The 23,866-nt window shown below is 40.5% G+C and overlaps 3 protein-coding genes across 3 annotated transcripts in view; all 3 read right to left on the minus strand.

Annotated features, from left to right (window-relative positions):
• Nucleotides 1-958, minus strand: part of mcph1 (microcephalin 1) — a 35,597-nt gene extending 34,639 nt beyond the window's left edge. Inside the window, exon 1 of the mRNA XM_069658434.1 lies at nucleotides 897-958. The gene's annotated coding sequence lies outside the window, so the exon portion shown is untranslated. The remainder of the gene's footprint in view (nucleotides 1-896) is intronic.
• Nucleotides 959-1,995: 1,037 nt separating this feature from the next.
• On the minus strand, nucleotides 1,996-4,591 carry LOC138588362 (neuropeptide Y receptor type 4-2-like). The gene has a single exon (XM_069658436.1). The coding sequence runs from the start codon at nucleotides 4,589-4,591 to the stop codon at nucleotides 3,245-3,247; it is 1,347 nt and encodes a 448-aa protein (XP_069514537.1). The 3' UTR covers nucleotides 1,996-3,244.
• A 10,998-nt stretch (nucleotides 4,592-15,589) lies between these two features.
• LOC138588708 (sphingomyelin synthase-related protein 1-like) lies at nucleotides 15,590-23,099 on the minus strand. Its single transcript, XM_069658945.1, has 6 exons — nucleotides 23,021-23,099; nucleotides 18,550-19,176; nucleotides 18,368-18,463; nucleotides 17,228-17,345; nucleotides 16,885-17,035; nucleotides 15,590-16,577 (listed from the first exon to the last, which is right to left on the minus strand). Exons 2-6 carry the CDS (start codon nucleotides 19,170-19,172, stop codon nucleotides 16,273-16,275), a joined length of 1,293 nt encoding a protein of 430 aa, XP_069515046.1. The 5' UTR covers nucleotides 19,173-19,176; nucleotides 23,021-23,099; the 3' UTR covers nucleotides 15,590-16,272.
• Between the last annotated feature and the right edge of the window lie 767 nt (nucleotides 23,100-23,866).

Here is a 23,866-nt window from a genome sequence, read left to right on the forward strand (position 1 = left end):
TGTAAGCTTTTTGCACTCTCCAATATCCTGCACATGTGTACAGTTTTTAATTACACCTGTTGTAGATATTTTGCATACATATTGTATTTTTTTTTATGTTGTTCTATTTGAGCCTTTTACTTATTTTTATCTTTATTTATTTTTATTCCAGTTCTGTGTTAATTGTTCTGCACCAAAACACCATAACAAATTCCTTGTATGTGTAAACCTACTTGGCATTAAACCCCGATTCTGATTCTGAACTAAACCAATCAGCTTATCATACCCTGAAGAGACAAGACGGAGGATAACAAGCAGGAGGAAGAACATAACTCCTGTCAATCAACTACACTTATTCATTAGTCAAATCCAAAGCAGTGAAAACACAGGTTTCTAATCTGAAGAGCGCAGCTACATGTTTAAACCTGTCTTACAACAAAAATATAACATTATGAACTTTTTTTTTCTGTGGGGATCAATTGTCACAACTCGTTACTTTTGTGTTGTTGTCAATGACTACAATGCGAAAAATAGGGTTAATATTAGTAAAGGCAAGGTTACTTGTGAATCAACGACGTTATAAAATATATAGCTAGACAACCTTATAGTGTTCTATGACAGGTTATGTAAGTTACTGTTTAATGTACATAAATTAAGCCAACCTACATACATAAATGTCTGTTACCTAGCTAATAAAGCTATCATTGCTATTTTTGCTAGTTGACGCAGCGTTTTGTTGCTAATTTAGCAAGCTAACTAACTTTGAGTTTGTTAGCATTATTGCTGGTGTTGCTAACTTTGGTAAATGCTTCCGTGGTGTGCTGACACACGCATTAGATACGTTTTTGACAATTGGCAGTACGAAGACACGAATTCGGACATCATTTAGTATCTTTTAGTGATTTCAGTGAACTTACTTTAAGCGGCAGAGAGGTTTAAATTGTGCAATTTCCAAAAGTACCTGATTACAGTGCACATAGTTCGCGCTTGCAGTTTGTGATGCAATGCATTCTGGGACAAATGGCAGTGATTGGCTGAGAGGAAACAAACGTCACTTCCGAACCAGAAGCGATGGCAAAGGGACTGTGCAGTTCACTTAGAAGGGCCCTAAGAAGTCTATTTCAAACCTCGACTGATCCTTTTAGATAGAAGTATTATTATTTGACCTTTTTCTATCTCTCTTGACAGAAAATAACATTACTATATAAAAAAATAAATCAACAGTAAAAGAGAGTTGGAAATCATCACTATCGGGCTAAATTAATGACCTGTTTACCATAGTTTGGATTCTGACCAAACTCACAAATTCAACAACCTTTTTTTTTTAATTCTGTCACGTATTTAAAGGTCAAACCCATGGAAATGCATTTCAGCTGATGAACTTGTTGAAATTAAACTTGTTGAATATGATAATCATACAAGGCAGACAGTTTAAGGTGGCATATTCGGATTTGTGTGTCCAGGTGGAATGCATGCAGTCAAACTATAAGTTATGACGTTTATGTGAACCATCAAAAAGCCTGTTCTTTATTAATATTCATTACCTAACCTCACAATTTTTTTGAAACTGTCTGTCTTTATCTATTTCCAGACACCCCATTGACTTTCTAGACGCATCGTGTGAGACGAGTCAACAATATTCAAAATGCAATAACTGGAAAGCAAAATGATTTTGGCCGTTAATCTTTTTCCAATCTTAGCTTTCATTATTTCTGATGGGTTTAGCTTTGTTTTTTGGCACGCAACATAGACAAAGATTTGTATCTTATATTATTTAACACAATTAGAGAATAAGGCATTTGAGATAGTGATAAAACAATTAAAACAAAGTATTTGCACAACTTTGATTATCAAACCAGGCTCATATACACGACTACACTGACCTACGGTCTCACACTAAGGCCTTGTTTACACCTGACATTAACATGAGTAATGGATGATCTCATAACAAGTGGACAGCTCAAAACATTTACATAAACAGGCTTTTGCATTAAATAGGCAACATAGACAATGGTATGTGTAAACACTATTTCTATATTTATTATACCAATTTAAAATTATAAAATGAAGTCAAATTAATGAGAAATACAACAACAACACTACAATCATAAAATAAATCATTTTCAACATCCCACAATATTTCTATGATACAAATTAAATGAAAAATCAACGTTATAAGACTTCTCTTAGTAGTTTCTTGGTTCACAACAAGCCTCACAAACAACTTTAGTTTCCCCTTTAACTCTCTGAAACTTTACTTCAGGGATTTACACCTTTATTACAATATAATTAAGACTTTATCAACATATTCCCTCATTTTTGTGTTTTGATTATCGTGGTGGGGAGTACTGACTTACACTTACAGTCTTAAATCTACCATGAGGGCCACAGTATAGTTATATATTCTAAAAATGCTTTGACATGTCACCTGGGAAAAGCAACGCTGTGAATAATAAGTGTAACAATGACTGATTTCCATTTTGCTGCTTCAGTTTCAGGGCACAGAGCGAAGCCATCATTTATGCTTTCAGTCACATTTTTCATTTTCCTACACTGACAGGTGGAAATGTCTGCTTTGAAAAATGCACTTTGCATAAATCTGCAAATGTTTCTTCATTTGATTTTTTCTGAACATGTCACTCCTCTTGATGTTTAAAGCACAACAATATGCAGCTTGCAATGTGAGTAATATTGTACAAAATATTTTGAAGAATGTCTTAATTTGAGGGCTGCACGAGGGAGCAGTGGTTAATGCTCTCGTCTCACAGCCAGAATGTTCCTGGTTTGAATCCTGGTTCAAGGGGGGCCTTTCTGGCTTCCTCCCAAAGTCCAAAGACATGGTCGTTAGGTTAACTGGCCCAAAGACAGGTGTGAGTTTGAGCGTGACCAGTGGCGACCAGTCAAGGATGTACCCCACCTCTTGCCCAATGGCAGCTGGGATAAGCTCCAACCCCTCGCGACAGCATAAGTGATATCCTGTAGATAATGCATTGATTTTAATGTAAATGGCGGATGCTCTCTAAAGTCACAGTTTGACTGAAACTTTATCATTTCCTGTTAGTTGATATATCCACACTCTATGATCTACACACTTGTTAAATAATTTGGAGCTACTTAAGAACAAAATAAACATTGTACTGCACCCTTCACTTCATAGCAATGACAAAATGTTTTACAGTCCTTACAGGTAAAACAAACAGCTGATTTAAGTCCATCTACAACAACTACATCCAACTACAGCAGTTTACTTTAGGTTGTAACCAAGTCAAACAGAGTTGCTCCTGCAGCTGAGAGGCACAGATGTTCGAGACATTTCCATGTGCACAGTCGACATGGGGAAGCGCTCACACTCTTCCTCCAGGGGTCTGCAACGGCAGTGAAGCAGCACCTCTCTGACCTCCTGCCGAAAGTTGGAGTTGAGGAAGCCATAGATGATGGGGTTGATGCAGGTGGAGGACATGGCCAGCAGGTGGCAGAGAGAGAACAGCAGGTTGTGGTGGCAGACAGGCAGAGCCTCCTGGTTCCAGTCTGACACCGCGTTGAAGACGGTGAGCGGCAGCCAACAAAGAGCGAAGGCTGTGATGAGGGCGACCAGCATGATGTTAATTCTGCGGCTGTGGGTCATGCGCTGGTTCTCTGGGGTCCTTGCACGGTCCAGCATGTCTTTGCGGTGGCGTAGCCGCACAAAAACTCTAACATAACAGAGCAGGACCAACAAGAGTGGACCGCAGTACTGGAAGAGAAGCAGCCATGTGGTGTAAGCAAGCCTGTGGTGCTGGGACGGCCAGTGCTCCAGACATGCCTCCATGTGCGGAGAGGTGGCGACATAAGATAAGAAGGTGCGGTGTGAATTTGGAAGCATGGATGAGTTTTTGAATGAAACAGGTGGAGGTGGAGATGCGTTAATATAAGCTGGAGGAGAGGCTTGATGATGAGGAGGAGACTGAGGAAGGACTACATGGGCGTAGGGCTCATTTGTGAGGAGCTGGAAGGCCAAGAAAGGCGAGGAGGTGAGACAGGCCAGAATCCAAATCAGAACGAGCACGATATAGGCCTGAGGGATGCTCGGCTTCCACCCAGAGGGGTTAATGATGAGCTGATGTCTCTCCAGAGCGATGAACACCAGAGATAGCACCGACACAGTCACAGACACACACTGGATGAACGGCACCAGTCGGCACAGCAGCGACCCAAACACCCAGTGGTCCATGAGAGTGTATATGACAGTGAAGGGGAGGCAGAAGACGCACACCAGGATGTCAGAGAATGACAGGTTGCAGATGAAAATGCTTGTGACATTGACTTTCTCTCTGCGACGCGCAATGATGCAAATAAGGCCGATGTTTCCCACCAGCCCCAGCACCATTGTAACGCTGTACCACACCACCAGACACACTGTGAGGAGAAGAGATGTGTGGCACAGCTCCTCATGCCCGAGAACAGCCAGGTCTGAGAGGAGCTGGGTCTCATTCTCCAACCACTCCTGCACAGACTCATCGCTGGCTCTTCCCTCCTCCCAGGGCAGCCAGTGTGGCGTGGAGGAGCTGTTGAAGGGCAGAGGCGGAGCTGTCGTCAACGGAGAAGACCGGCTCCCGTTGCCACTCAAGGACATGTCACCAGGACTTCAGTGTCACCAGCCCCCAGGATCAAACTGTCCATAGCAGCCCTCTGAAAACATGCATCTGAGACAAAGAGAGAGAGAGAAAATAAATATGGTTCACTTGCAGATCAGGTGCTCTTAAAGGTCAGAGAATATGTTTGTGAACTGATACAGTAATTCTGAAAAAGGCACAGAGTGAAGGAAAGACAGGAAGTGGATCCTGAAGCAGAGGAAGAATAAAACTAGAGTCTTCACATCACACATCAAACCAATCATTTAATTTGGATTGAATTAAATGATTGGTTGACTCATCTGTTTGTCCACTCCCATACCTGCCTACCTTTACCAGTCTGGCTGTACACTTACTGCTCACTTGAACGGAGTGTACAAAAAGCCAAAACTAGCAAGGCAGTTGCACAAAAATGGCAAGTGAAGGCTAGCTGCTGAACAATATTAGCTTGCTCCAGGAGGATGCTTTTAGTGTTTATCTCTTACAAGGTAAAAATGGTAAATAGTAAATGGACTGTACTTATATAGCACTTTTCTAGTCTTGCAACCACTCAGTGCTGCTTTTAAACTACATGTCACATTCACCCATTCACTCACAGATGGCAGAGGCTGCTACCTAAGGTGCCCAACTGTCATTCACACACAGGTGGCTATGCCAACAGGAGCAATTTGGGGTTCAGTGTCTTGCCCAAGGAGACATGTAGACTGAGGGAGCTGGGGATTGAACCTCAAACCTTCCGAATGAAAGACGACCAGCTCTACCACTGAGCCACAGCTGCCCCCAAAGGTATTCAACAGCACCCAAAAGCTCAGTAGAGGTCCGCTCCTGTTCGACACAAACGGTCCCAGAGATTAAAACCAGTTTACAGCTCTCCGACACCCTAGGTAGATACGGCGAGCGATAACAACTATGTGCAACTCCTCTATCATGGACTCGTGCTGCACTGTAAGCAAGGCCGAGCATGTTTGTGTTCTTTGGAGGAGGGGCTTTGAAATTTCTCTGCCTGAAAACTGTTTGAAATCAAGCTTCCTCTTGCTGTTTTCTCTTCAAATGTACCTACCCCAACTTTAGGCTACTGTGACAAAAGGGTTTAAGAACAGACAAACAAATCAATGTATAGCTTCAGGTTTCAGAAGTGAAGCCAATGCACAGGTGCCTTAAACCTGCATTCTTTCAAACGGCCAAAAAAGGGAGATGCTTCGTCTCAGTTGTTTTATTACTTTGATAAACATTTCCCTCGTGAGTTTACAGTCTCAATCACCAGTTTCATGTCTTCCCTAATAGCGCTGGATGTTTTGTAAATTATGGTCCCATTTAGAGTAAATGAGATGATAAAGCAGAGCATGCTTTAGGGCATAGCTACCTGAAATTGACACCACAGCGCGTCAACCAGGATAGAGTCATAACTTGTCGCCCAAAAATGGTCACTTCTTGTTAAAAAAACACAACACAAGACGGCGACTGCCAAACTGTCAAACTGGAGGCTTCAAATGGGGGGGATCACAAACCAATGGTTGGCTACGTCCACTTCTCGATACAGTCTGTAGGTTCAAGAAAGTATTGCCATTCAAACAGTCTGTCCTTCTGTCCTCTATATCTCCAAAAGTATTTGAGGGAAAACAATTAAATCTGGTGGACTGGGACCCAGAGAATGAATTCCCCTGACTTAGGGTTAGGAGGTTAGGAGACTCTTGCACCACCATGAGGTTTCCGTGTTTCAGTGAAATATCTTGGGTTGATTGCAATGAAATTTTCCCCCAGAAGCATTTCTTATCATCTTGGTGATCCGCTGACTTCTCCTTTTGTGCCATCGCACGGCCAAATATTTATGAGGCAAGCATGAGAAGGATCGCCTGGAATTTGGCTCAGACATTCATGTTCCCCTCAGGATATTTTGTAATAACTCTGTGATCCTGTAACCTTTAATCTAGCGCCAGAGGAAAACATCTGGGTGTTCAATCTTTTATAATCATAAACCTACAAACCTAATGATATTTCCTTTAGCTCTACTTTGTTTTCTTTGAGCAAATGTTCGAACACACTAAACTAGAATGGTGATAAGGAGTCGTCTCAGTCCTTGGTCTTTGTCTTCTTCTTGTCTCCATGTTAGGATCTCAGACTTGTCAGTTCTCCTCCCACAAATGAATACAACAGTCAGGTTTCAAAACTGAACATAAAAGCTTAATGACAATAAAATTACTAAGCATACATCTTCTGTATTTCAAGAGCACAATAAAGATCGTATTATGTCAAAGTGAAGGGGCGCGACATTGTCAGGGTCCTAAAAATGGATTCTCCCTCCTTCCTGAAACCTCTGCCGTGTAGCAAACGAGCCTGTCATTTCCCATTAACCGCACACACACTTTGCTTTCAGTCACTTCACACTGCATCATTTCTAACCTACTCTGTCAGTGTGTTGAGTGTGCTGCGGGCAGGGTGGCACAGCATTGATCATGCTTTTGTTCATGGAGGAGAAAGTGTAATGTCACCACAAACCAGATGTAGAAAAACAGCTGCAGGAGAGCAGAGGAACCACAAACACAAGCAGGGGGACAAAAGGAGATACGGCTAATTAGTGGGCAAACTTGAAGCTGTCGTGTCACAAAGACTCGACGCTGAAGGATCCAGGATCATTGTGACCTGGTGCATCATAATCTTCTTCTCTGCCTCTCTGAAGTTTCCTCCATCGCCGAGAAAAACGTGTGTCAGTTTCCTTGAACCAGATTCACCTTAACTTCTTTCTTTTTCTATCGTTGTTACATGATACAATTCATTTCCATTATCCACCTTGCAACACACATTTTTTCACACTTAACTGGAGTTTCACACATCCTTGATCTGCAGTGGATTCTCTGCATTATTATTGCTTTGTTTCTTACTGCACTGCTACATTTCAAGTTTTCTTTTATGCTTTAAAACTAGAATTGAGGTGTGAGTAATCCTGCAGGAATATCAGATCTTAAGTGGCTCTTAGCTTGTGATGAATCGAACCATTTAACTGTTAAAAAATACAGGGCTCATAGACGGAGAAGGATGTGCCCGACACAGATTTATGCTCACTGTATTGATAGAGCTGCTTCTCCCCTTTTCATTCATCACACACCGCCAGAACTACTAGTCAATAATTCCACTTACTACAATCCAATACTGTGAATTCATTTGCACATTTATCCACAACACAAAGACGGTGTCTTGCAGTTCCTTCACGCTCAGTTGGTTGGACATTCAGCAACAACTTCTTCATCCTGCCTCCTGCATGTGGAGCAGCAGACTAACAGGCTGCAGGCAGAGCGATGTGCACAACCTGAGATGATGACCCGAGCCTCATTATTCGCTGCTGGGGCTGACAGGGAGTGTGTGGGTGATACCTAACGAGACATTATCTCCGGCAGCACTGTCAGCAGATGTTTTTTCATGCACAAATTGGATGAGTCCTATTGTTTAAACGTATATATTCAATTGCAGCACACCTGCAAACTGAGCCACAGCACTGTCAGGAAACAACGCAGAATACATTTTATAACTGATGAAGAAACAAAAAAGCAGGTATACGACGACTTTCCTTGACAAAGATCATTATTTTGTGTAACAGATCATAGTGCATGAATAAGAAACACTCACGTGGGTGTTAGGCTGTGTGGAGCATCTCTTTGAAGGCAAGATGACAGAGGAAATGACTCCGGACAGGTGCGAATCCACCGCGATGAGAGTTGGAGAAGGAGCTGCTCATCACTACAAGCAGAGTGTCTCTGTCAGCAGCGAGGGGAGCAGCGCTGATGTTGGGTTGTAAGAGCCCTTTGGGTGCCGGAGACCCTCTGAGCACTGAGCTCTGCTGTCACACAGTGGTGGTTTAAATCAATTACATCCTGAAAATTACGCCTGCTGTTAGTGATGTCACCACAGTTTGTGTAAAGCAGGACTGGGTTGTAGTTTCTGTAGTAATCTCTCTCTCTCTTTTATTCCCTCTACTTCACACTTCTTTCTCTCTGCTCGATGATAGGACAAACGTTGCTTCACACACTGAGTCAAAAATCCATTTAGATTCCTCGTGAATGATTTTATAATCTCTACAAATCCTGGTCAGCACTTTTTGGTTAAAACAGTAAACATAACTTTGACACTCAATTTACGACTTTGCCACGGGGGCCGTGCTGTGTGGAGTTTGCAAGTTCTCCCCGTGCATGTGTGCGGTCCCTCCGGGTACTCCAGATCCTCCCACAGTCCAAACACATGCTTAGGTTAGGTAAGTGACTCTAACGTGGCATGTAAGTGTGAAAGGTTGTCTGTCTTTATGTGTCAGCCTTGTGATTGACTGGCAATTAGTCCAGGGTGTAACAACGCCTCTCGCCCAATGACAGCCGGGATAGGCTCCAGCCCCCCTGCGACCCGGAACAGGATAAGCGGTACAGATTAAGGGATGGAGGGATTGTACACAACCGGTGCCACACTTCTGACTCGTATTGTATAACTTTGTAATTGTTGTGCTTTGTTTTTTTATACTTGTCTTTTGTATTTGGGGGGAGGAAATTGGGTGGGAACTGGAGGGGATGCAGGAAGCTTTGGGTAGGAGTCTGAAAGTATTTCTCCACAAGCAGAGAGTCTGGGTGTTTCTGTCCTCTGTAATGGTGCAGGGTGCTTTGACTTGGGGCCCACTGTCTTATATTCCCTCATTTTTGTGTCTTCTGATTAAACTCTTATAACATAATTTCTCTATTAATGAAGGGTTATAAAACAAATAATAGATAGAAGCACTTTTTTGTCAGGTGTAAGGTGGTTTTCTCAGAGTTAATTGCAGCTGAGGAGAGAAAAAAGAAACAGCAAGTTTGAACTTTATTGTCAGTAAAATTTAAAACATGACAAACAAGACAAAGAGATTGATGAATTAGTTTTTATTATTTGTTAGGTACAGCATAGACAACAAACTGGCTGATAAAATATCAACATCAAAAAGACGTATTGCTAGTTCTGAGTGCAGTTATCCCCAACATGTAGGCGTCGCTTTAAGTGCACTTGACACACTTTTTGGTGTGGTCATTCGCATCCACGAAATTGCCGTGTTTCATCTCGCAGCCCTCAGGAATTTCCTTGATGCTCTCTTGACTGAGAGACAAAGACAAGGAATATCACTATTAGATGAAAACTAAAATAATATTCTCAAACAGTTTTGCACAAATTAGGGTCAATAGAAATGATGAGGGTTGAGAGGGGGTCAGAAAAGAGAAGGGTAGGCTTTTATTTTGAAAGAGAGCAATTGCACATTTAAGTAACAATCTCAAACAATTCAGTTTTCATGCTCTTGAACACCACACACAGACAATAATCAGAATTAAAAGGAACACGTCTTTAATTCAAACCAGACGTCAATAGCTGGCTCCCTTAGTCACGGTTGTAACTCTTGATTTTCCTCGCTGACGGTCACTTTCCTTTTTAGACTGTTTGCTCCATCTGAGCGTTGAATTTGTTTCTTTTTCTTTGGATTTTCACTTATTTTTGAAGTTGTATCTGTAGTCATCGATCTTTTCTTTGTTTGTTCAGCCATAGTAGATTACTGTTTACTCGCAAAACTCGCAGAGACCGGAAAAGCAGCCGCTTAGCTCCGCCTACCCTCTCTGGCAGACCAACCACTGCTGGCTGATGGAAAACGCGAACCTCATTCAGTGATAGATAGTGACTTAACAGACATTTATTTAAATTAAAAAGTTACTTAGTTATTTTCCTGATCGTCAACTTTCGGCGAAGAGGCCTACTTTGTCAGTTTGGTGAAAAACTGATGTACATTTGGGATGCACAATATTGGATTTTTTGCGGATATCCGGTACCTGATATTTTCCAACCCTTTTTGCCGATTGCCGATTTCAATACTGATATATATTAGGCACATGTTTTTCTTCCCACCTAATTGCAGAGAACATCAAGTCTCCCCTGCAGTGGAACTGATATCATGCCTACTCTTATTGTAGTGGCCCACTGGCAGATGCAGAAATAACAAAATACATAAATAATATAAAACTACTTTAATTTTGGTTATTTAAATCTAACATTTTGTTTCAAACAAAACTGTAATATTCTCACAACTTAGACGGGCTTGGACGATGCTCTCCCTGAGACAATCCTGACAACAGCCACAACTATGGCAAATTTTACCTCTTGCACAGAACAAATACATAAAATGAAATCAACCTTGCTGTCCATTTGGGAAACTTTAAAAAACTGCCACACGGCAGACATCTTGCACCCTGCTTCACCCGTGACGCAAGAGGCGTCGTGCAGACAGTGCGCACGCACACTCGCACCGAGTTAATGTCGTAGCGTCAAGCTTTTTTAGTGAATCATCGAGCATTTAGGCAGAATTAATTAAAGCGTTGTTTTATCAGCGGAAAAATATCGGCAGAGCAATGACATATCTGCAGATGCCGATATGTTTCAAGCCATTATCTGCAGATATCGATAACGTGCCGATAATATCGTGCATCCCTAACGTACATTGATTTTATATTTATGTGTTACAGACTGCTTCTCATATTCTCACTTGCTTGTTGCTCCCTGGATGATTACAGAGAGAAAACAATGTTTTAATTCACTTATAGAACATAGTCCTGCTCTTTCAGAGTTAATCCAATTATAACCAAGATATTTTAATTAGCGGTACATAAAACCAAAGCTTGTTAGTATGTATCACACCACTCCACACAGTCTCAATCTATTATGGATGATTAAGACATTTCCTCACAGCAATAAAACTTGGTGTTTGCATAATCATCAGAATGATTAATGATGCAGCTGTTGACAGGTAACACTCCACCCTGAGTCTCTATAGCTGCAGCTTCAAACGATACCTGCCGGTCAGGTGTTTCTTTAATTATCATGGATATATAGGTCATGTTTCCTTACATTAACAGTGTTTGTTTTCAGTCTGTTTGATTATAAAATTAGACCCCATAGATAAATATTACAACAAAGATAAATGTTACAGTGAGTGTTTGGTAATTATTTTGTTCAATTTAGATCCTTGTTCTCGGATTATTTGATTTAAATGTCATTTAAATAACAAAGGAGAGTTTGTTCAGATGCGCAAGAGACACGTACGACTGTGAGCAGTTTGACAGTTCAGTCGGACAACTCACGTTTGAAATGTTTATTGCAACGTTGTTAGTTTGGCGTCTAGACTCCGACGTCATCACTCCCCGGAGATTTGTTTTACACGCAGAAATTTGGGGAGTGATGATTAGTGATTAGTATCTTAAACCCCCTAGTCGGAGCCCACAGGTGGAGCAGGGGCGTGTCCAGGGGGATGGCCTAGGGTGGCATGGGCCCCCCCGAAATTTGATTGGCCACCCCAGGTGCCACCCCCTAATTCCTAAACTATGATTCACTATTTGCCCTGTCAGATGCAAGACTTATGTTCAAACCAACTTTTTGTAGCTTTTGTGAAGTACTTTTTCTTTTGTCGGTTCTTAAAGCTGACTTTGGAAATACATCTCCTATTTTAGTCCTTAAAGATTTAAGAATGGAGCATTTATAAAGTTAAACACTCCCAGATGGGCCACCCCAGTCAAGAAAGTCTGGACACGCCCCTGAGGTGGATGCTGAGCTGAAAGACTGATCGCAGCACCGGTGCAGGGCAGTCGTGGCATTGACAGAGTAGAGGGAGAGATGGGAAATTTTGCAGCTTAAATAGACCGCCCAATCGGCAGGGTGCGTTTGTAATGGTATTGTGGAGGTGAGACATGTCAAGAGTGTGTGACAGCTCGAGTTGACTGTCTGAGCTAGCTCGCAGTTATGCACCACTTCTGATAATGGTGGGTGATGCAGCGGGGGAATTGGAATATATTACTCTGTATGACCAACAAAAGCTAACCAGATCATCAGAGACAAGATTGATTATTTCTATAAAGTTATTTTTAATGTTTGAAACTGCTGGCGGGGGGTAGGTGTCAGACGAAGTGATTAACTGCATGCTGCCTTTGTGTACATTTTCCAGGGCAAAAATGTAAAGTGAGAGATACATATCACTGTTAAAGAAAGCAGGATGAGTTTCTTTTGTTCAAAACCACCCTAGCATGTACAGGACAAAATCAGCAAAGAGATAAGAGATACGGCTTTGTCCACTGCTGGTGCCAAAATCAATACAAAGTTCCTCACAGGAGCTTTAAACCGACACGAGATGTAATTTTTAAGATATCTGGGCCTCTGTTTCCTTTCTAAGTCAAAAGAAAATAATTATAATGCTTATAATTGATAATAAAAAAGGTGATGTACAACAGTCCCCCCCTTCCTTCTTCAATAATTTTCATACGGTCCCTCAGAGAAGATTGTGTGAAAATAAAAGATGCAATGTAAAAAATGAAAGCATGAAAATCTTACTGGGTACAGCATTCCAGGCCTTGCTTGTCGCAGGAGCACCTTGTCCGCGCGTTGTCCCTCCACCATGTGCAGCCAATTGGATACTTTTCATCTTTATCCTTACATTCTACCTCTGGGAGAAGAAAACCAGAGTTCAGAGGAGCCTCTAATCAAGCTTAGATACATCTGTGGCTGTCTCCTAATGTGTGCATAGGTGTGGTTTTAAAGAGCCAGCTGGCAGGTGTAAAGTAAACAGCTGGATGATGACTGATGGACAAATTAAGATGGATGAATGCTAATTTGTCAGACTTTGTCAAACATAACAGAGAAAAGTTTCCACTCCAGCAGCTCAGCCGCTCACTGCTCTTTACTGTACTTCTTTTCTAATTGTACGAATGTCGACTCACCTGGCACAAGCTGCATTGTTTCAGGGTCAAAATCGAGGGCCAACATCTGGTGCACACAGGCGGAGTGAGCCAGGGCGACCAGCCCCATCAGAAAAACAAACACGTGCAGAGAAGCCTGAAAGATGAAATAGACACAGAACGCTTGTTTTTATTCTCTCTGCAGTCTAATACAAAACTTTAATCCCCTGAATTTGCACATTTTTTTATTGTCTCATAATGGCAACATAAACAACGGCCGATTCTTTTCCGTGAGACGGACTTCAAAACAATTAAAGGAGGAACAAATGACAGACTGTGTGTCAATATGTTTAAGCAGTGAAGCTATTTGCATGTATCGGTGTTTGTCATTATTGTAAATGATCAAGAATTAAACTAAAGATAGAAATGTATTCAATGCAAAATACATTTTGTCCAGCACACTATTCCTTTTTTTTTTACGAAGCTATTGTTGTACTATTGTTATTAGGTTAGGCACTGTCTCCGTGTAAAGTACACTTTGTATTTCACTTATATTTGAGTTATTTTGTACTGTAACAATCTGGCACTAGAATTATCTCCTGGATTAATACAGCTTTTATGTCAAAATATTTTAATCCATCTTTTGTAAAATGCAATCATTTAAGTTAAAAACACAGTTTAAATGTGTTCATTTATTATGAAATGTCTATATATGTGTATTATTTAGAGTTATAGAGATATATACACAACTTATTACTCGTATTTCAATCTCATTCATTATGTGAAAGAATCAACATTGACATTATTAACTGATGAATCACGTCTTCTTTTAATAGCTGAATTATCACCACCACTTCTTTAAATTTAAAGAATACAGTTTTAATGATAATGTGTAATTGATGCACGAGTTCTAAGATTGAATAAAGCAAAAAATGTTTGTCGTAAATTATAGTTCACTCTGACAGAAGTGCACAAACTTCAAGTCTAATTAAATCAAGTTATTGTGTTTAGGATCTTTTGTATGTTAAAAGAAGCTCAAACATTTAAAAACCTAAACAGACAAAAAAGAAATATAATAATAATTCATTTCTAAACTGTAAAAAATAATGTTACAGGCATTTGTAAAGTTTAAAGTACGTACCATCTTCAGGTGTGATGCTGTGATGTGATCGGTTCAAAAGCGAGATGATGTGTGAAAACGCACTGATGGAGACTTTATATAAAGGTGTGCATCCTGCTTAACATTATTGATCATATTTGAACAGTCATGTAACTGTTATTTTCCGGTATTTGTTTTAAGGTGGAGAAGAGCAGCAGTTATGTAGATTATGTTGATATTGGATATTAGAAGTACACATCATATTTTCACCTATCCGGGATGCTGTATGTTCTTCTTAATGAGTCACGCAAGGAAGCTGGATTTAAAATACAATTTAGAATCTGTAATACATTTATTTTATATAATAATATTACAGACTGAAAAATACAAACAGTTTTCTTATCTGTAAACTTTTATTGCTGAGCCAAAAGGCAGAAATAGATTACTTGCATTGCAAATAAAGCTACAAATTGTAAACAATTATTAATAAAGATATGTTTGGGATCAACATCGTAAACAATTGACTTTTTAAACAATTTTTCTACATCTGTAATGACAAAAAAAGGCAGCCTTTTTACTGTGCAACAGACAAAATCAAACCTCATATATTTCTACAGTCATTACTATAATATAATTAAAAATCTATATAAAATAAAAAACATAACACAGTATCAGTTTGGATCAAGAAATAATCATAGGCTGATTGCCGAAGCTGAACATTATAATAAATGTTCAAATATTTGGTTTAGTCTAGACACTTCGACAATACAGACAGACATAATCAAACAATACTTTTTTTTAACTTTACAACAAAGCTGTAGACATCAACTGATGTGCCAATAAAAGGAAAAAGAGCAAGCGTCTGAAACAGAGCTCTTTCATTAGAGAACAGGAAGTACTTTTCCTGTTGCGCATAAAAAAAAAAAAAAAAGATCCTGCTTCGGCAGCAGTTAACAAACGTGTTCAATCTCTTTGCAGCAAAACAACATGTGAACAGTCACCAAAGAACCAGGCAACATTAACCAGCTGTAATACATTAAATGAGTGTGGCTAACAACCAAAACAATAATTAAACTTAAACATCCCTAAAGTGGAACATAAATGAAGAAATTAATTCTTTAAAAAGGTAAATAAATCACCTAGAAAATTCAGTGTACCTGCAGCTCTAAGGCCTCAAAATAAACCGCATTTCTTTGTTTCACTTGGCGGGAATTGTTCAACATCTTTAGAAATACACTCATTTGCTTTCTTGCAGAAAGTTAGATCATATGATTTATACCACTGTTATGTATATACAGTAAATATTACCCCACCGCCTGCAGCTACTTGGCTTAGCTTAGCATAAAGACTGGAAACAGCTAGCCTGGCTGTCTGGAAGCAAAACAATCTGCACCTCTGAGGTATACTCGCTGGTAAAAATGTAAGTTGTACAAATACTGAAGTGTAATAGTTATTTGTTGGGCTGTTGCTGGCCGGGGGCAGAGTTTATGTAGTATTTTTGTCATCATCACAAATTGTTGTTTTTACACTTAGGTTAATGAGCATTTAAAGGTGCGTGTAGTTGTCGGTGGATTTTTTTTCTTTAAGGTTGAACCAGGCAAGCTGTTTCAAGCTTTCCTCAGTCTCAGCTAAGCTCAGCTAGGCTAAGCTAAGCTAACGTGTCAGAATCAACAGACAGAAATGAGAGTGGAACTTTTGGATAATTCCCGAATGGTAAAAATATTCCTTTGAACATAAAAATACTTGACAAAATACAGATAATTCAAGGAGAAACTCCACATAATAAACGTACAACCACCAAAGATAAAAGGCAGCATTTCAAGTAAAAAGGGCTTTAATCTAACAGTCCATGCATACTGCAGCTGCGGATCTTTTCCTATCCAATGAGAGTTTTCATGAAGGCAGGTTTGCTGAAGGGCCAGTGATACTGGTTGGGGACCGGCCCGTTCACATTACACTCAAAGAAAGAGAACATGGGGAACCAAATGCGTGCCCTTCGACTGTGCTGGTAGGCACGAGTGTTGGCTAAGGTGTGGTAGTAGAGGAAAAGGCGGGTGGTGATGTAGAAGGCGATGAACACGTCGATGGAGTAGTGCTCGTGAGCCGCCAGAATGAAGAATATCCCAAAGAGGTTTAACACCCAGGAGATGGTGTGAATCATGTTCCAGGTCCGTGGAGTGTCTGGAATCATTACAGGATAAATCTAGAGATTGTCTGTACTTTTTATATTCTCAATAAATAAGTAGAAAATACTAAAACCAACTGTGGATGATGCTTCTAGCAAGAATAAGTTTTGCAGTCAAAGCCTGAGATGTCCTGCTTCAATAGATAATCATGAGTAGGGTTGGGCAATAAAACTTGTTCCAGGATCCTTTTTAAAATGTATATTGATAATAAACTTTTATATTTGACATGGATAAATCTTGTGGACACAGTGGAAAATTAATATATTGTGTGATTCAAGGCGAACAAAACAATAAATACTTACACTCAGTCACAAAGAAGTTGAGCAATGTGATGACGACGGTGTGTCCACTGAACATGTAGTCTCCACACGTTTGGACACCTGTCAGAGTCATCCCAAACCCGCTCCAGATTGTGAGCGCCCTCTGAATCTTTCCCAACGTGTCGCCGTATGTCTGGGGAACATAAGACACCGTTATCAGTCACGCTGTGAATACCAGCTGTTCAGCATTTATCACAGCGTGAATACTGAGTCAAGAATAAACTGTGACTCTGCCGAAGAAACAATAAAAACTAGCCACTCCATGCCTGAAAAAAAAACATTTTATGGGGTTTAATGTGCACATTTTCATATGGGTGTTTCTCACCTTGCTGGCACACTTGAGGTGCTGCCCCGGTACAGAGAGAGAGGTGACAAACATGGTGCAACAACGGAGCAAAAACACAGTCCCCATTAAAGAACACAACCGTCTGAAGAGAATTGACCTGGAACAGACACAAACAGACACAATTGTATAAGAATTCACCCCCTCCTGAATGTCTCTGTGTTTACAACTTCAGATTAAAATGGATTTAATGCGGGTTGTGTGTAATAGACCAACACATAATAGCTCAATTTATAAACAAAAATATGAAAAGCTTTGAGTGTTATGATGTAAAACTCTTCACCGAGGTCTGATGCAACCGTAAACTATGTAAGTTGTCTTTAGGTGAACTTGTACATCAAATCTACTGTCTCATTACTGGGAGAACTGGGAATGTATAGCATTAAGGGACATGTCAGACGAAGCAGTTAAAAACAAGGATTTGAATGAGGAGAAATAATTGTTGGGGGCCAAAGCTAAGGAAAAATTTGCTGCGTTTTCTACCTAAGGACACGACAGCACAAACCTAAGGACACGACAGCACAAAGAAGCTTTGCGTGTGGGTGTGAAGGGTGGTGAGAGCCAGCGTGGAGGGGGAGCTAACTGATGAGGTGTTGTGGGCCTACCTTAATGAAACACCGGCGAAGGGAGATGCCCACTTGATAAATATATAAAATAATAACCGATAATTAAGTAATATAATAACCCCCTTGATGGGCAACGAGAGCAGGCACATCAAGGGGGTTATTATTTACACGTCTGGCTTGTGGGGGCCATTAGGGGCCATGTGGTAGGTCATGTTTATTATAAGTCTGAGGATGAGGGCACAATGGGAGGGGTTTCCTCACTGAGCGCTGTATTTTTGGCACAAGCATCTTGGATTGCTCTCGTTTGTTTATCAAACGATAATACGTTTATATAAGTCTATGTAAATTCCATGTAGTGACGCTGGAAAATGTGGAAAAGTGGGCGTGAAACTTACACTACCAGTCAAAAGTTTGGACACACTTTTGTGTCACAGAAAAAGTGTCCAAACGTTTGACTGGTACTGTATATGCAAAGCACTTTACCTTAGAGAAGATGACGTCTATTTGCACATTTAATTATAATATAGTGATTTGAATAGCTGGATCTGTGGGCTACCTGTGTTTGTGAAGGAGCAGAATCAACAGAAACATGTAACACAGGATGAGACCACAGGCTTCAGCCATGGCAAAGGCCCAGGGGATTCTGGGAACACTGTCAGAGAGAACAAGAACACGTGTGTCAGCATGTAGATTAGATATGAGCACAGGAGAAGGTGTACATGAACTATGGACTTATACCTGTCAAGGAATATGTCAGGCAGTGGTGGGTAAGTCCTCGTGTCCGGGACTCGCTCGTGTACGATGACCATGACGAAAGATGTGAATCCAAACACTAAAAAGACATAAAAGGCACTCATGACCGTCTTCCACACCTCTGGGTCCAATCTACCTGCCAGGTGCTGTCTACACCTTCCGTTGGAGTGTGTGTGACAAATCGCTGCTCCTGAATTGTATCCAGATCTGTCACCGTTCCTCAACCGAAGCTCAGTCCCGTTACATGTTCGATCCCCTCCATTGTACCTCCTCTCAGCTCTGTCACAGCTCCACTCGACCCCCGCGGCCTCCAACAAGAGCCGAGGAGGGAGAGTGTCTGCAGGCCGGAGACCGAGCTCCTCTAGCTGGTTGTGGTTCTGTCTCTGGAGCCGTCTGAGGGCGATGTTCAGCCTCTTGATGTCTCCCAGCACGGTGAGGCCCAGAGGGGGTCCGCGCAGGTCGGGCTCAGTCAGAGCCAGCAGGGAGAGGCCGTCCAGGCGGTGCTGCGTGCACAATAACTCCACATACTCCCCGAATCCTTCCTCCTGCAGCCAGCGGGCCACCTGCTTACAGCTCCAGGTGCTCACACTGTCCTCTGACGGGGCCATGCCACTGCAGACACACACAGGTACACACAAGGTTAGGTCATGTTGGCTGAATATAACTGAGAACTAAGTTTTGATCATTGAGAACTGCTTATCTTTTGTGTTTTTACTTCTTAATGCCATCACTGTCTTTGTCACTCTCAGTCCTTTTGTTTGAATACAAAACTGCCTGAAACTCAATCACTGATGGCTGATTAATTTTCATGCCATTGATCACAACCACTTAAAAATATGGACAAAGGCAACGGAAAGCAATTATATTATGTATTTGCCGATGATTTTCTCTTAATTCATTTATTTGTTTTTTAACTTTAAATGTCAGAGAAAAATGTGAGAAAATAGCAAAACATGTCCATTACAAGAGTTCAAGGTGACTTTTTCAATGTACTGGATTAACTTGATCGACGGGCTAAAGACCTAAAGATTCTGATTACAGTGATATATAAGGAGAAAAACAGAAAAGCATCACAATGGAGGAGCAGGAACAACAACTTTTCTAGCAAAAAAAAAGACTCAAACGATTAAAGATTAGAAAAATCTTTGGCAAATAATTGTCAGTCAAGTGATCAAGAAATCAACTACCCAACTAAGACGATTTTTTTGGGCCTTTTGCCTTTATTCGATAAGACAGTACATGCTTCAGTGGTGGTTTAAAAATCTCATCCTGCTTCCTTTAACAGTAAATTTTTGCCCTGGAAAACGCAAACAAAGGCAGCGTGCAGTTAATCGCTTCGTCTGACACCTATCCCCCCGTCAGCAGTTTAAGGAATTAAAAATAACTACATAGAAATAACCAATCTTGTCGCTGATGTTCTGCTTTGCTTTTGTAGGTCATAAAGAGTAATCAGAGTTCTCTCCTCACAGGACTTTTAAGTCATTTTTCAAGACTTCAAGACTTGATGCTGTTTCACATTTTAAGACATATATATAATGTTACAATGTTGTATGTCCAGACTAAATGTGGGTGAGGTTTCAGATCTGTAGGTAAAAGCATGTTGGAGTAATCCCCCAGGCTTCTCATCTCAGTCTGCAGGCTGCTGTAAACACCAGGTTTCACACAGTTTTTTCTTTGTGTTTTTTAATCTGTAAATTATGCTAAGCTACTTTATATCAATGTAAAGTGAATTTCTTTGGGCTTGGACAGTCAAACAAAATGTTTATTTTCAGGGCACTGGTTTAGCTCAGTTGGTAGAGCGGGCGCCCCATGTACAGAGGCCACAGTCCACATCACACTGATCGCAGATTCGACTCCTGGTCTGCCGATCATTTGGTGCATGTCATCCCCCCACTCTCTATTCCCTACATTTCCTGTCTATCTTCAGCTGTCCTGTGAAATAAAGGCAGAAGCCAAAAAAATAATGTTTAAAAAAAAAAAATATATATATATATATATATATTTTTTTTTTTTTTTTTTTTTTTTTTTTCAAGACATCACCTGAGATTCTGTGACTGTGACTGAATTTTTCAAAATAAATAATGAAAATAATGATTTCTTTCTGTCCTAAATGATACAACACAACTCAAAGTAAATCCTCCTTTTTCAGGAGGTGACGCCACAACAAAATGCACCTTTTTGAATGACAAAAACAAAAACTGTCACATATGTACTCGGAAGGCAGGCGTATAGCAGAAATGTTACACTCACAAGGATGCAGGCCAATGTGGAGGTAATCTGCTGTTATCAAACATGAGCCAACACTACACACTGCAGGATACTTAGTGCTATTACATTAACTGTGTTCATGTCTGTGACGGAACAGCAGAGCAGTGGATTATAGTGTAAGTAAGCACTGACTCATCGCTGATCCATGTGAACCAGGCCTCTGTTCTTGTGTCAAACAAACAAGAGTTTAACCTGAAGGAGTGGGACCGTCCTCTCTGCTGCATTTGCGTCATTTCATAATTTAAAAAACAACACAGAAATAGTGAGTCACCAACTCTCCCAGGTTTACACAACACAAGCAGTAAGCTCCTCTCCCACAGACAGACTCAGCTACTGATGGCACTCATTTCCTCACTCTGTTGTTTTTTGTCTCATCTTTGACCTTTGACCCTCAGATAAGCTCACCACGGGGCAGCTCGCCCTGTGCTCCTCGCTGCTCCAAAGGTCTGTAACCCTCAAACGCACTTGTAAGACTGTAAACTGCTGAACGTGAGCGATAGAAGCTGATTGGACGGCAGATACAGACTGAAAATTACACGTCGGCGGTTTTTCGGTTATCAGTAATGACAGCACAGCAGCAGGTTTTCAGGGAGGAACGAGACGTATTAAGTGATGTGAAAACGATAAATTCTTAAACATAAAGGAGACAGTATTTTAGGAGCAGGTTAGTATTTAGCACTGGTATTAAATCTCTGTGATTACTTAATGGAATCTGGGAACTACAACTATAATTAAAGGGTTGCAACTAGTTTGTATTTAAACATAAACTAATCTGCCACTATTAAATCAATGACATGATTATTGTTATGAACAAGAAAATCAGTGCATCCTCTCTAGAGCAGAAATAACAAGTTGATTAATCAGTTTGTAAATGGACGAAATGATAATCTGCAAGTACTTTCTTAATTGATTCTGCAAAGAAATCTAAACATCTGATTGTTTCAGCATTTCCAATGTTTCTATTTGTCATCTTGTAATAAAGTAAACTGTGTATTTTTCTACGTTGGACTGTTGGTCCAACAAAATAACCTGGAGCAGAAAATTAGATGAGATTTCACTGATAAGTTAAGAAAGGACCAACATTGATTAATTTAAAAAAAATTGAATTAATTTACTCTTTAAATTCTAAATAAATGAATGTCTGTGAAGGTCTTCAGACATTCAGATCATGGTAATATGAAGTTTAATCCTTAATAAGTCTTTCGGATGAGAGGTGAAACGTCTACAACTTTCTGCCTCTTGGATTAAGCTTGATATATAAATGATTTACTGATTTGCAAGGATGAAACGATGGCTAATGTATGAGGTGAGCAAGTGCAATTAAAAGTCAGACATACAAATAAGGAACAGAGCTAAACTATAAATACAGGTGTGGGATAGAACACTTTAAAAAATAAGGGAAAGGATAATAGAAGAAAGACGAAGGAGATTCATTTAAAAGCCTGTTCATTAAAGTGTGTTTCTATAAGGGACTCAAGTGCTGACAATTGATGTAAAACTACAGTATAATATAACCTAAACACAACATTCTGATCCTAAAGGTAGCATTAGTGATGTTGCTTGAATGTATCCCAGTGAGAGCTAAGGAAGGAAGTGAAAAGTGAAAACATCTTACCAACTAAAGTTTGTTTAATAACATCAATAACACTTTCGTGCCTAGCAGCCAGTGAAGGATCCATAAAGACCAATAAGTTTAACATTCAGCTCGTCAATATTTCATGTCTGAAAGTTAAAGTTACTCACCTGCTGCTGCGTCCCCTCAGAGAGAAATAAGTTATTTTTAACTAGCCTCTAGATTTTACTGGCATCATCGTGCAGTAGCTTTACTTGGGGATTCATAAGTGCTCGGTCAGCTTGGTTGGCCGGCTTACAGTGAGTCACAGTGAGCTCTGACACACAGTGTGTGTGAGAGAAAGACCTGCAGTGTGTGTGAGAGATACTGTTTAACAAAGGGCTCATAGTCTGTCCACCACAAACAATGAAACGTCACATTTTAGCCTGAGATAAACTCTGAGGGGTTAAATTGAGTTTTCGTGACGTTTTGAAAGAGTTGAAACAGTTATTTCTTGACATAAACACAAAGTTGAAGAGTTCATGTTCAAATAAGGCCAAACAAAGTCACAGGAAGTACATTTAGTGGTTTCAAACTATCTTCAAAAGATGATAGAAAACAGTTGATGTCTCTTACCAGAAATCCCCTGTCACTGAGCTGTCAGAGGGAGTGGGTGAGCAGTCTCGTAGGAGTATTTCTTGACCAACATGTTTCTGAAAACTAGGCAACCAAACAGGAAGAGACAATACTGAACAACAGCAGTAAAGAGGAGCTGCTGGACTCATTCAGGGCTGCTAGTTTAAACACACTGACATCTGCTGGCCACATAAGGGACAAACTGGAATCTGTAAAGGTTATAGCTGCGTTTCCACTGCAGAAACTTTGCACAGGGACTTTTGGAGGAATTCAATGGGTTTCCACTGCAGGGACCAGGGTCTAAATAAAGTCCTAGGAACTTTGGGAACTCCTAGCGGTTTACGGTTAGTACAGAGACTTTTGGGTGGGTCTTTTAGCACTAAGTCTTTTTTGGGTCTTTTTTTCACCTGTCGGCAGACTAATATATCTTGTTTTTTTTGGCCTTTGCCAACAGTGGATAGACTCGAAAATGAGGGAGGAGAGAGTGGGGATGGCCTGCAGCAAAGGGATGAAGGTTGGAGTTGAACCCAGGACGGCAGGACTGTGCCTCAAAACACGGGGGGCACACTTTAACAGCTGAGCTAAACTGCCACCCCCAGACTAATATTTATGTTACCCCATAAAAGGGCCCTGCTCTAGTACATGGACTTTTGTGTGCGCCTTTAAGAACTGAACATTTAAAGCAGTTATGGCTTTTTCACATGTCAACAGACTAATCTTCACGGGTTATAGACCTAGGAGGAAAAACAGACAAAAGTTCCTTGAAAAGGAACACCTTGGACAAAAAGTTCCAGGTACTTTTGGTTGAAACACGGTTTTTGTTTCTGTATATCTCCCCAAGAAAGG

Source organism: Semicossyphus pulcher, unplaced genomic scaffold, assembly GCF_022749685.1.
Source record: "Semicossyphus pulcher isolate SPU_LCO1_2020_fin unplaced genomic scaffold, fSemPul1.0.p SCAF_12, whole genome shotgun sequence".
In the NCBI taxonomy this organism is placed as follows: domain Eukaryota; kingdom Metazoa; phylum Chordata; class Actinopteri; order Labriformes; family Labridae; genus Semicossyphus; species Semicossyphus pulcher.

Bases quoted from the DNA above. Each gene is read 5' to 3' on its own strand.
- LOC138588708 (XM_069658945.1), bottom strand. From the start codon at position 19,172: ATGGCCCCGTCAGAGGACAGTGTGAGCACCTGGAGCTGTAAGCAGGTG. The intron at 18,464-18,549 runs GTATAAGTCCAT...TCTCTCTGACAG, and splicing joins CCTGACATATTCCTTGACAG to TGTTCCCAGAATCCCCTGGG. The intron at 17,346-18,367 runs GTAGCCCACAGA...TGTCTGTTCCAG, and splicing joins CTGCTCCTTCACAAACACAG to GTCAATTCTCTTCAGACGGT.
- LOC138588362 (XM_069658436.1), bottom strand. From the start codon at position 4,591: ATGTCCTTGAGTGGCAACGGGAGCCGGTCTTCTCCGTTGACGACAGCT.